Source organism: Typopeltis vanoorti, chromosome 4, assembly GCF_054136105.1.
Source record: "Typopeltis vanoorti isolate ZY-2024b chromosome 4, IOZ_Tvanoo_1.0, whole genome shotgun sequence".
In the NCBI taxonomy this organism is placed as follows: Eukaryota; Metazoa; Arthropoda; class Arachnida; order Uropygi; family Thelyphonidae; genus Typopeltis; species Typopeltis vanoorti.
This window is the reverse complement of record NC_143552.1, coordinates 101994986-102007029: the sequence shown is the minus strand read 5'-3', so window position 1 is coordinate 102007029 and position 12044 is coordinate 101994986. Positions and strand designations below refer to the sequence as shown.

At 35.5% G+C, this 12044-nt stretch overlaps 1 protein-coding gene across 2 annotated transcripts in view; it reads right to left on the bottom strand.

Annotated features, from left to right (window-relative positions):
* LOC150107557 (attractin-like protein 1) overlaps positions 1-12044 on the bottom strand; it is a 355255-nt gene that overhangs the window by 260227 nt on the left and 82984 nt on the right. For both annotated transcript variants that reach the window (XR_016548201.1, XM_090391383.1), the window contains exon 7: positions 4940-5192. Coding sequence is in view for 1 of the 2 variants with exons in the window: in XM_090391383.1 (XP_090247509.1) it covers positions 4940-5192 (253 nt within the window). In the remaining variant the exon portion in view is untranslated. The remainder of the gene's footprint in view (positions 1-4939; positions 5193-12044) is intronic.

Below are 12044 nucleotides of genomic sequence, written 5' to 3'. Positions count from 1 at the left end.
CAACCTCACCACATGCCTCTCTGACTGAATCAATCAGTGTTTTCTTCAGAGCTTGCCACTGAATCTCCAAAGTTTGGTTCCTGCTCTCAAACTTTTTCATTTTTTCTTGAATAATATTTGTGTATTTAAGTCTACACTTCACATCTGAGAGTTGCTCAACTTTTATTCTCTTTAAAACTTTCTTGCATGTTCTTCTTTTCAATATGAAATTCAATTTTATCCTGCTCAAGAGTAAATGGTGATCACCTCCAATTTCAAATCCTCTGTACACTCTGGTGTCCTGCACCAGTGGGAAAATATTACTAACAACAATAACACAGTCAATGAGACTTTTCTTATTCCTAGTCTCTTCTCTCCATGTGAATTTGTGCACATTTTTATGTTGGAACATGGTGTTAGTAATAACCAGTCCATGTCCTGAGCAGAAATCCAACAGGTATTTGCCATTATTATTAGCTTTGCTCTTTTCTCCAAATTTTCCCACAATATTTTCGTATGTCCGACAATCATTTCCTACTCTGCTATTTAGATCCCCAACAAAGACCAACTTTTCTTTTTTCATTGTGTGAGTTACTTTCTCCAAAGCCTCAAAAAATTCCTCCACTTCTACCTTAGTAGAACATGTTGGGACCATATGCACAAATAAGTCTCAAATGTCCAGTTCCCCATTCTCATATTTGCCCACATCACTCTACTTGAGACTGCCTGCCATTCAAGAAGATTAGCCTCGTATTTAGTGTTGAATACTATGGCTACTCCTTCTTTTCCTTGATTGTCATTGCCTGAATATAACATAGTGTATTTATTGCTCAGAAAGATCTCACCAGATTTTGTCTTTTTTGTTTCAGTCACCCCTATTATATCGATCTGGTACTCATCCAATTCCTCAGCTAGCTCCATTTCTTTGCCATTCAGGCTTCTTATGTTGATAGTACCGATCTTTAACTCTGGTGATGTTGAGTTGGGGTAAGTTTTAGGATTTGTTCCAGTAGCTGACTTTTCTCTGTTTGCCCTGGTTCCCTGGCAAAAACAACAGGGCCTTGTTTAACCGGGCAACGCTCTAGTCGGCATGAAATTCTGTCATATACTATCATTTGAAATTTTGGTTTAAGCCAATAAGAATACAATTTGGTCGGCTAAATCCCAAATTGCCAGCCCATCCTCCTCAGTTCAGTATCCAGGTGGATACCTAACAGGGTTCACCATGAGAAGGTGAGGATTGGACATTAGGTCAGAAGCCCTGGTCAGTTCTCTGCATTCCTTTGAAGGCTATGTGGAGGTCTCCACATAGGAAATAATTACCATGCATATAGAAATCTTTTGCAAAAATTTGGAGAAAAGAGCAAAGATAATAATAGCAATGGAAATTACCTGCTAGGTTTCTGTACTGGACATGAATTAGTCATTACTAATACTATCTTCCAATATAAAGATGTGAACAAATTCGTATGGAGAGAAGATGAAGGAAACAAGAAAAGTTCTCACTGACTAAGTTACTGTTGATAGTGATGTCATTATGCTGGTTCAGGACACAAGGGTGTACAGGAGATTTGAAACAGGAAGTAATCATCATTTGGTTTCAAGCATGATAAAATGCAAATCATACAGAAAAGAAAAGTATGAAAATTTTAAAAAGAATTAAAAGAGCTGCTTTTAGAGGACAAGTATAGACTGAAATACAAAAAAAAGCATTCAATAAAAAATGAACAAGATTGAAAAAAAAAAGAACCAAACTTTAGAGATTTTAGACATTAAAAATTTAGATATTTACCACTGTAGATAATCTCTCCGGGGAAAATATTCAGAAGGATTGCATTCTAACTATGCACTTTAAAACTGAGATAGAAAAAGCTATGAAAAACCTGATATGTAAGGAATAAAAAAAAGGGCTGGTGCAGACAATATTCCATTTAAAATTCTTAAATATAAAGAAACAATTTTATAGTGACTACATTCTGAAACTCAGTCAGAAATAAAATTTATAGAAGAATATAGCCCCCCCACCCCATTGTACTTATCTGGTAAAAGGAAATGAGACAATAGCAGCAGGATTTCTCTAACAAATATTCCAGACAAAATCTGTATGCATGCGTAAAATGTAAACATAATAAAAAGGAAGGGTTTGCTGCAGAGGTGAAATGCTGAAATGAAATTTTGCAAATTGTTTATCTTAAAGCAAACCATCTAGAAATCATTATAATATAAAGAGCATCTATGTTGTAGACCTTTAAGAGAAATATGATTAGATGCACACAAGAAAAAAAGTATTTAAAAACTGAAATTTTGATAAGCTGTCAATGCTACAATTAAGAACTTATAAGGTCTGCAATCATCTTAACCAGTAAAACTTTGCATTTTATTCATTGTCTCTGATTTTATATAATTTTGAAAGTTTGTTTTTCACTTGGTCAGACTATAATAAATTTAGTTTAATCCTTTATCCAAGGGTGTGCAAACAAAGTTTGTGCCTGAAAGTATCTTCAGGACTGTGGTAAAGTGGTACAACACCGGACAACTCCTTGCAAAGGTGGAGCAAGATACCAACACTCCTATCTCAGTATCTTCCATAATGCAAAACACATCTCCTTGTGGATATGTATAATGTTATGCATTAAGGGAAGAGCCACTACCCATACTAGTTTCAACCTTTATTGAGGTCTCTTCAGTGGGAGCCAGGCCCAAGTGGAGATACCAAGGCAGAAGCATTAGCAAGGTCATCTCCTCCTATAGGAGCTGCCAAACTGAGATAGGAGTGTTGGTAGTTTGCTCCACCTTTGCAAGGAGTTGCCCAGTGTCATACCACTTTACCCCGGTCCTGAAGATACTTTCGGGTGCAAACTTTGTTTGCACACACTTGGATAAAGGATTAAACTAAATTTATTATAGTCTGACCAAGTGAAAAACAAACTTTCAACATCTTTCTCTAAATCCAGAGTAATTTAATAAAAAGGTGGCATACCATTTGGCAGCCCCTATAGGAGGAGGTGACTTTGCTAATGCTTCTGCTTTGGTATCTCCACTTGGGCCTGCCTCCCACTGAAGAGACCTCAATAAAGGTCGAAACTAGCCTGGTAGTGGCCCTTCCCTTAATGCATAACATTATACATATCCGCAAGGAGATGTGTTTTGCATTATGGGAGATACTGAGATAGGAGTGTTGGTAGCTTGCTCCACCTTGGCAAGGAGTTGCTCGGTGTTGTACCACTTTACTCCAGTCCTGAAGATACTTTCAGGTGCAAACTTTGTTTGCACAACTTGGATAAAGGATTAAACTAAATTTATTATTTTTTATATAATTTTCTTCATTGTTTATGGATTTTACATTAAGACCTTTGCATGAAGCGCCTTCATTACTAAAGGTTTTTCATGCAAAGGCATCTCCCAGTTCTTTTAATTTCCTTAAGCTTTCTGTGTCTAGACCTTCCTCTGTTTTTTAAACTTATATTTCTTTCCACATTGAGGAACAGCATAGCAAAGAATGAGCTTATGTACTATGTTGCGATACCATTTTATTTTTATATTAATTTTAATCCTTCTCTCTCTCTTCTTTTTCCCCTTTTCTGTTCTTTTCTTCTCCTTTTCTGTGATACAAATCTTTAATCTTCACTCAATTATCAGGTGGATCCTGCAAATAGACTTGAAGACTTTGCCATTGCATTTTATTATGCTAAATATGAAATTTCTGCCATATAGTGAATCAGGTTTGGCTGCTATAAAATCCAACAAAAATTGATTCAAGTTATTTACAGAAGCAAATAAAAGTAGGAAATATGTTCTTAGGAATTGGATCTTGTAAGCCAACCCACTTAAAACAAAAACTGTTTGAATAATTCAAAATCATGGAAGTATTCTTTGCTGCAGGAAATCAGAAACAATCCATACAGCAAAATAAAAAAAAAATCTTCAGTCAATACTCCATATGTAATGCAGTGCTTGCTTTTATATATGGAAAAACACATTCCAAAAGTTGTGTTTGCAACAAAAATCAAACATAGTATTCCATGAGCACTATATGTGGCATTAAAAAGAACCTTTTACATCATTAAGTTATCTAATATTATCTGCATTTTAGTTTCAATGGGAAAATTTGACTGTAGAAGGGTGATTGAATTCCCATTGACATCGTACATTATCAAATTACAGAGCATTATGTAGGTAAATTTTGGTTAACATTATTAACACACACAAAAGGAAGTACTGCATGTGAATAATGTTAACCAAAATTTACCTACATAATGCTCTGTACTGTGATAATGTACGATGTCAATGGGGATTCAATCACTCTTCTACAGTCAATTTTTCCTATTGAAACTAAAATGCAGATAATATTAGATAATTTAATGATGTAAAAAGTTCTTTTTAATGCCACAGAGTTTTTGCCAATTTTCAATCCCTACAGGTAAAGACTCACTGTAAATGTTGAAGTGGATAGTTACTGAATGAGTGCACCTAGGGATAAATGCCCGTTTTTTTTTTAAGTTGCAAGTGGACATTCAGTCTGTTTTATTAAAATGGCTTCTTACGGTCTGTTTCCTGTTTGGATCTAACTGTTACCACTTCCTTGAGTATTTGTATCTTCTCTATTATTTTTATAAGGGATTTGCACTGGCTGTAGAGGCACCTACTGAAATCATGGTTTGCCTAAACTTACTATCAGCCTGCTTCCCCATCACAATGCTATTGCTGCCTCATGCAATGTTGCCTGCACAGTTCTGAGGTACCATGGCTGGGATATTTGCATCCTATAAGAGAAAGAAGGGATTGCTGAGATAGGATGCTGCAATCTTTAATCTACTTATAAAGTAGTATTAAAAAAATTATAATACAGATAACAATTTCAATATTAATATTGTTATATCATATTAAAAATGCATCGTAAAAAATAATACACATTTTGAAAGAATTACAAAACTTAAAAAGAATAAACAAAAACACCTACCTAAATCATACTGCTGCACTGTATTAAGATACCCATATACAGGATTATGGCCAAAAAAAACAATCATTTGATTTCCTACAATAGTAGCTGTATGTCCTGCAACTACTAAAGGACTACACAGTTCTGTAAGGCACTCCTGATTGCTACCATTTTGTTCAAAATTCAGCCACATATAAGATGCAGTATCAAAAATCCAAAGTTCATTTACAACACTCCCATTATGCAAAGTACCACCATACAAATATAAATTACCCTGAAAAAAAAGAAAGAGTTAAACTAGATAAACTAAAAAACAAACAATTTAACAGCATAATACACAACTTATGATGGATAGAGAAACTAGATATTTCGTTTATTTCAAAAAATGTTGCTAGAAAGTTTATAAACTAATGGCTTCTCATGATTTCAAAAAAATAATTCAGACTGGCTTCTGTTAACATTATCTGGCATTCCCATCTAAGATATGAAATGTCTATCTCATCAATTAAAAATAAATCATGAAACTGTCGGTGTGAAAGCAGGAAAAGAAAATGCAGCAGCATTTTCTTTTCCTGCTTTCTGAAAGCTCATATATGACCATAACAAGCCTGCTTGCTTATTTGATCCATATGTATGTGAAAAAGTATTTCAATATTCTATACCATGTCACATATTTAATGATATGGCAATCAAAATTATTTCGTAGTTGTACTTCCCAGTATGGCCACTGGGCAAAACAAAAAATTATTAAGTTGCAAATATTTGGATGGAGTTCAAATCAGCATCTTTAAAAATATACTTATATTGTTTTAACTAAGTATTTTAAGGAAATTACAACGTCACTAAGATATACATTAAAATAAAATTTAATATACTTCAAGATTTCGGCAATGTACGTCACGTTGCCATTTTCAAGAAACTTAAGTACAAGACAGGTGCACGCAGGCACAACAAACAGTAAATGAGGAAGAAGCAGGAAGCTATAATTTCTACTAAAGTCCGGATGGTTCCCTCTAGCGGGCAATGTTGGTATTCTTGGGTGACTGGGCTGAAGGTCTTCTGATGCAGGTTTCCCAAATTTGAGGTAGTCTCATGCAGCCAAATTGGTTGAGGTTCGGATTGTTTCTCAGGGCTGAATCTGATTCCATAAAAATCCTTTCATACTTGTATTTACTGAAAGTTTATTTTCCACTTGGTTAGAGTATAATAAATTTAGTTTAATCCTTTATCCAAGTGTGAGCAAACAAAGTTTGCGCCTGAAAGTATCTTCAGGACTGGGTTAAGGTGGTACACACCAGGGCAACTCGTTGCAAAGGTGGAGCAAGCTACCAACATTCCTATCCTAGTATCTCCTATAATGCAAAACACATCTCCTTGCGGATATGTCTATTGTTATGCATTAAGGGAAGGGCCACTACCCAGACCGGTTTCGACCTTTATTGAGGTCTCTTCAGTGGGAGCCAGGCCCAAGTCGAGATATCAGGCAGAAGCATTAGCAGGTCATCTCCACCTATAGGAATTGCCAATTGGTGTGCCACCCTTTTTTAATAAATTACTCTGGATTTAGAGAAAGATGTTGAAAGTTTATTTTCCACTTGGTTAGAGTATAATAAATTTAGTTTAATCCTTTATCCAAGTGTGAGCAAACAAAGTTTGCGCCTGAAAGTATCTTCAGGACTGGGTTAAGGTGGTACACACCAGGGCAACTCGTTGCAAAGGTGGAGCAAGCTACCAACATTCCTATCCTAGTATCTCCTATAATGCAAAACACATCTCCTTGCGGATATGTCTATTGTTATGCATTAAGGGAAGGGCCACTACCCAGACCGGTTTCGACCTTTATTGAGGTCTCTTCAGTGGGAGCCAGGCCCAAGTCGAGATATCAGGCAGAAGCATTAGCAGGTCATCTCCACCTATAGGAATTGCCAATTGGTGTGCCACCCTTTTTTAATAAATTACTCTGGATTTAGAGAAAGATGTTGAAAGTTTATTTTCCACTTGGTTAGAGTATAATAAATTTAGTTTAATCCTTTATCCAAGTGTGAGCAAACAAAGTTTGCGCCTGAAAGTATCTTCAGATTTCTTTAAATCCAGAGTAATTTATTAAAAAAGGGTGGCACACCAATTGGCAATTCCTATAGGTGGAGATGACCTGCTAATGCTTCTGCCTGATATCTCGACTTGGGCCTGGCTCCCACTGAAGAGACCTCAATAAAGGTCGAAACCGGTCTGGGTAGTGGCCCTTCCCTTAATGCATAACAATAGACATATCCGCAAGGAGATGTGTTTTGCATTATAGGAGATACTAGGATAGGAATGTTGGTAGCTTGCTCCACCTTTGCAACGAGTTGCCCTGGTGTGTACCACCTTAACCCAGTCCTGAAGATACTTTCAGGCGCAAACTTTGTTTGCTCACACTTGGATAAAGGATTAAACTAAATTTATTGTATTTACTACGGTGTACTATCGTGGCTTTCTTCCACAGCATCCGGTGCATGGTCAGCAAGACCAGAGTGGCTGTACTGGTGAAACCGGATGTAGTCCTTGTGTTCTGAAATTCTGATATTCACTGTCCTACCTGTTTGGCCAAAGTAGGACAGCTTACAGCTGCAAGGGACCTGGTATACACCAGGTAGGTCTTGGGGGGGGGGGGGGGAGACTGGTCTTTAGTAGAGTGAATAAGGGGTGCTAATTTTTTATATGGTCTGTAACAAGAAGTTAGGTCATGTTTATTTAGGATTTTTGCAATTTTTTCCAAGGTGCCTCGGATACAGTATATGGTGATGGATTTAGACTAATCCTTGTTGTGAGGGGGGTTGTGGTTACTGGTTTCAATATTTTTTGGATTTGGGGGGGGGGGGGGGGAGCCATTGGCTGAGAAAGTGTTGAGAATGTGGTTTAATTCTGTGGTTAGGGCATTGTCATTGGAACAGATAAGTTTAGCCCTGTTGTGTAGTGTCTTAATGACTCCATATTGTTGCGAGGAGGGGTGGTGGGATTGTTGGTGAATGTATCTGCCTGTATGGGTGGGTTTTCTATAGACTGAGAAAACCAAGGTTCCATCAGGCTGGCGGGTGACTAGTATGTCTAAGAAAGGAAGGCAGTTGTTTTTTTATTCTGCCAGGGTGAATTTGATTCTGAGGTGTTGGTTGTTTATATGTGTTAGGAAGGAGATGAGTGCATTGGAGCCATGTGGCCAAATAGCGAACATATCATCAACATAGCGAAGCCAAATGGTTGGTTTTTGTGGGGCAGAGTTTAAGGCTTTCTCTTCAAAAGTCTCCATATAAAAGTTGGCCAAGGGTGGGAAGAGTGGAGAACCCATGGCTGTCCCCTCTATTTGTTTGTATTTACTACAGTGTACTATTGTGGCTTTCTTCCACCGTATTCTATGGCAGGTATCCAATGCGTGGTCAGCAAGACCAGAGTGGCTGTACTGGTGAAGCTTATACTGTGTTGATACTTTGGGTCTCTCACAATGAGTCTTAGCTTATTTTAGATAAGAAGTGTATTTTTTTAGAGTTTATTCAGAGATGTCAGGTTAGCAGTCGTGTTAAAATGACTATTTTCCAAACCTCTGGTAAATTAATGCAGCAACTATACTTATCAAGGTTAAGTGAATACTTCATAGCCTATGCTGATTCTAAAAATTTTGCAACATATTCCTATCTTCTACTTGATCTAAAGTATTTCCTCTGATCTTAATATTTATATCGTGTATTTTCCCTTTTTCTCTTATTAATTTCTCTAGCATGGTTTTGGTTTTTTTGAAGTTGAAATTAAGTTCCATATTTTTCACTTAGCTTTAGCATCTCTTCTAGTAGGTTTTGAAGATCTTCAAATAGCTAGCAATACTGTATCATCTGCATATCTTAAGTTGTTTATATTCCTGCCTCCTTTAAATTCTTCTAATTGCTGGAAGATATTTTCAGTAAAGAGGTTAAACAATATAGAAGAAAGAATGCAGCCTTGTCTGACACCCTTCTTTACTGAGAATTCCTCTGAGATTTCTCCTGATATTTTTATTGGGTCAGTTTGCTCCCAATATAGATTTATCAGTAATCTGGTATCTTTACCATCTACTCCTAAATTTCTGATGCATTTGATTAGTTGTTCATGCTGTATATTGTCAAAGGCCTTTGTGTGTAGTCAATAAAACATAAGTAGACTTCTTTCTGCTTCTCCAGATATCTTTCTATAATAGTTCTAATGTTGAAGAGCTTTAGTTCCTTTATTTTCATTATGATTCAAAGATTGTGTTTCATTAATTTCCATTTTTATTTTATGTTTATTTCTTTCTAGGATGATATATAACATAACTTTTGCTATCCGACTCTGTATTCTGCATTGTTCTGTATTCTTCACATTTGATTGTCTTCGATTAAGAAAGTCGATTAAAAATAACTCTACCCATTTCAAAACCTTGATTAAGAATCTAACTTTAAATAATACAGATACATATTAGATGTATATTAGTAAGCTTTGACATCACCTCGCTGTTTACCAACATTCCCGTAAACGACACCTTAACACTCTTAAATAATGTTTTTTCTTCAGATATCTTATATCTCTTTTCCTTTGCCATTAATTCTGATTATTTTTCTTGGAAGAACAAAATTTACAATCAGATAGAGGGATCTGCTATGAGTTTCCCCCCTTTCACCCCCCTCTTGCCAATTTTTATATGAAAAATTTTTAAAAAACAAGCCTTAGACTCAGGATTTGGCTCATGCCCCAGACACATTAGAAACCTTCCTCAATCACCTCAATAGTCTACATACAAGAATACAGTTTAAGATGGAAAAAGAAAATAATAATAGTTTACCCTTTTTAGCTATCTTAGTAACATGCATTCTGAATGGTAACCTTTTCTTCACTGTATATAGCCCACTTGCACAGACAGATAAACTTTCCCACCACCACCACTCCTCTCAACAATATGGCATCATTAAAACTAACCAATAGAGCTTATAATCTCTGTTCCAGTGGAACCTCTTTCAACTGAACTCAATCATATACACAACACCTTCCTAACCAGTGGCTATAGTGATTACAGAATTATAAAAATTTCACACAATGTCAGATGGGATCCCAGTTAAGCATGTGGCTGTTTTTCCACCAGTTATTGACTAAGCATGCCATATTGACATGAAAAGCAACTAATTATATGGATATTCCAATTAGATAAAGATATATGCTAAATTATAAAGTTGGAATTTATGACACTCAGGATGATGATACACTATCTAATCAAAAATATCCTGACACCCCCTTTGTAGTAGTGGATATGGCTCATGAAGGTATAAAAGGAGGAACATAGTCTTGCAATCTTTGTAGACAAACATCATTAGTAAAATGGGTCATATGGAAGAGCTCAGTGGATTTTGACGTGAGACTATTATGCAATGCCACTTCTACATCAACTACAAGAATTTCTGCCCTGCTACAACTACCCTAATCAATTGTAAGTAATGTTACTGTGAATGTTACTGATCTAAAAGTTAAAACTAATTTGCAGACTCTTTTATACTTAGTTTCATGTTTTTGCTAATTTCACTCTAATTTCAAATAAATTTATTCAACTCACTTCCCACCAACACCACCTTGCATATTTTCCTTAATCTATTTCCATATTTTATCATCTGTAAATGTCTATAAATTTTCAGTGATGTTAACTGTGGTAAAATATTTTTCTTGTTTACATTCTCCATCGAGAATTGAAGGTTTCCAGTATTTTCACCAGTCTTTTTTGATGATTTTTCGCACTAAATTTGTTAGCAATATTGTTCAACATCATTAAAGAACAACTGTAGTGGATTCATCATTACTGAATTGATAATATGTATCCTTAAGGATGTGGGTACAAAATACCACAATGGTACTACATGATAAAAGTTTATGGTATTATTAACTATTGTATACCCACACTTCATAGAACTGACCTTGGCTTTGTGCCAAGAATAATCAATTCATGCTGAAGGGGAGAAAGATACAAAGGATGCATGAATTGGCCACCAACACGCAAGGTCACGTGCTTTATAAATAAATGTTCTAACTGCTGTACAAGCAAAATAGTTACCACTTTAAGAACTAGAATTTTCATAAAAGAAAAGCTAATTTTCTGACGTACAATAATAAACACTCGTCCCACAAAACACATTGATTACCTAATATTGAAATGGATCCTCCTTCTTTTGACATGAGCAGAAGTGTCAAAGGGTCTCACATCTGTGTGTACAATAGCTAGGAAATTGTTTCTTCAATTTGTCTGTAATCTGTCAGAACTCAATATTCTTAGATCTTATATTTCAGTTTTAAGTCTTATATTTCAGTCCTAAGTAATCTTTCTGGATTGATGCACTTAGATCTTGATATCCTTCTCAGGTTCTTTTTTCTGCAAATCTCACATCAAATACCTTTTTGACAGTTTTTCCTCTTCCATTTTTAAGTGACAATACCACCTGAGATTTGCTTTGCTAACACATTCCTGAATACTAACAATGGCAAATTCCTTCCTAACAGCTTTATATTAAAATTATTATAGTAAAAATATTACAAATGAAGCTATTAGGAAGGAATTTCATGCCATCTGTTCAATTCCACTAATTTTTCTCAAAACTCTCATATCTACAGTCTCTAATTTGATCAACTGTTTTATTTCTATTCCAATTCTCAAATCCATAAGTTAAAACTAGTTTGAACACTGTTTTTTATACAGTTACTTTCATGTTTTCACTAATTTCTTTTTACCACATAAATTTATTCATGATACCAGCTTCCTAATTCTACTGTCTATTCCATATTTAATTTCCTATCTTCCCAAAAAAATTGTGCCTAAATAGTTGAAAGTTTTATTTGTTCTATAGATTTCCATTCAAAATGCTCATAGATAAACTTTAGTTAAGTTGGTTATACATGACTTTAAATTTTTCAGGAAATTATAACATATACTAAAATATTAATTAAAAAAACTTTAATCAATACATTCCAATATTTCAGCAATGTTACCACTGCCATCTTCTGGGACATAAAACTGTGATATGTGCACGCAAGCACTAACAATGAAGAAGGCAACTGGCGTTGGTCCAAGAGCCCTAAAGGTGCACCGGCTAAATTGGGTTGTCTT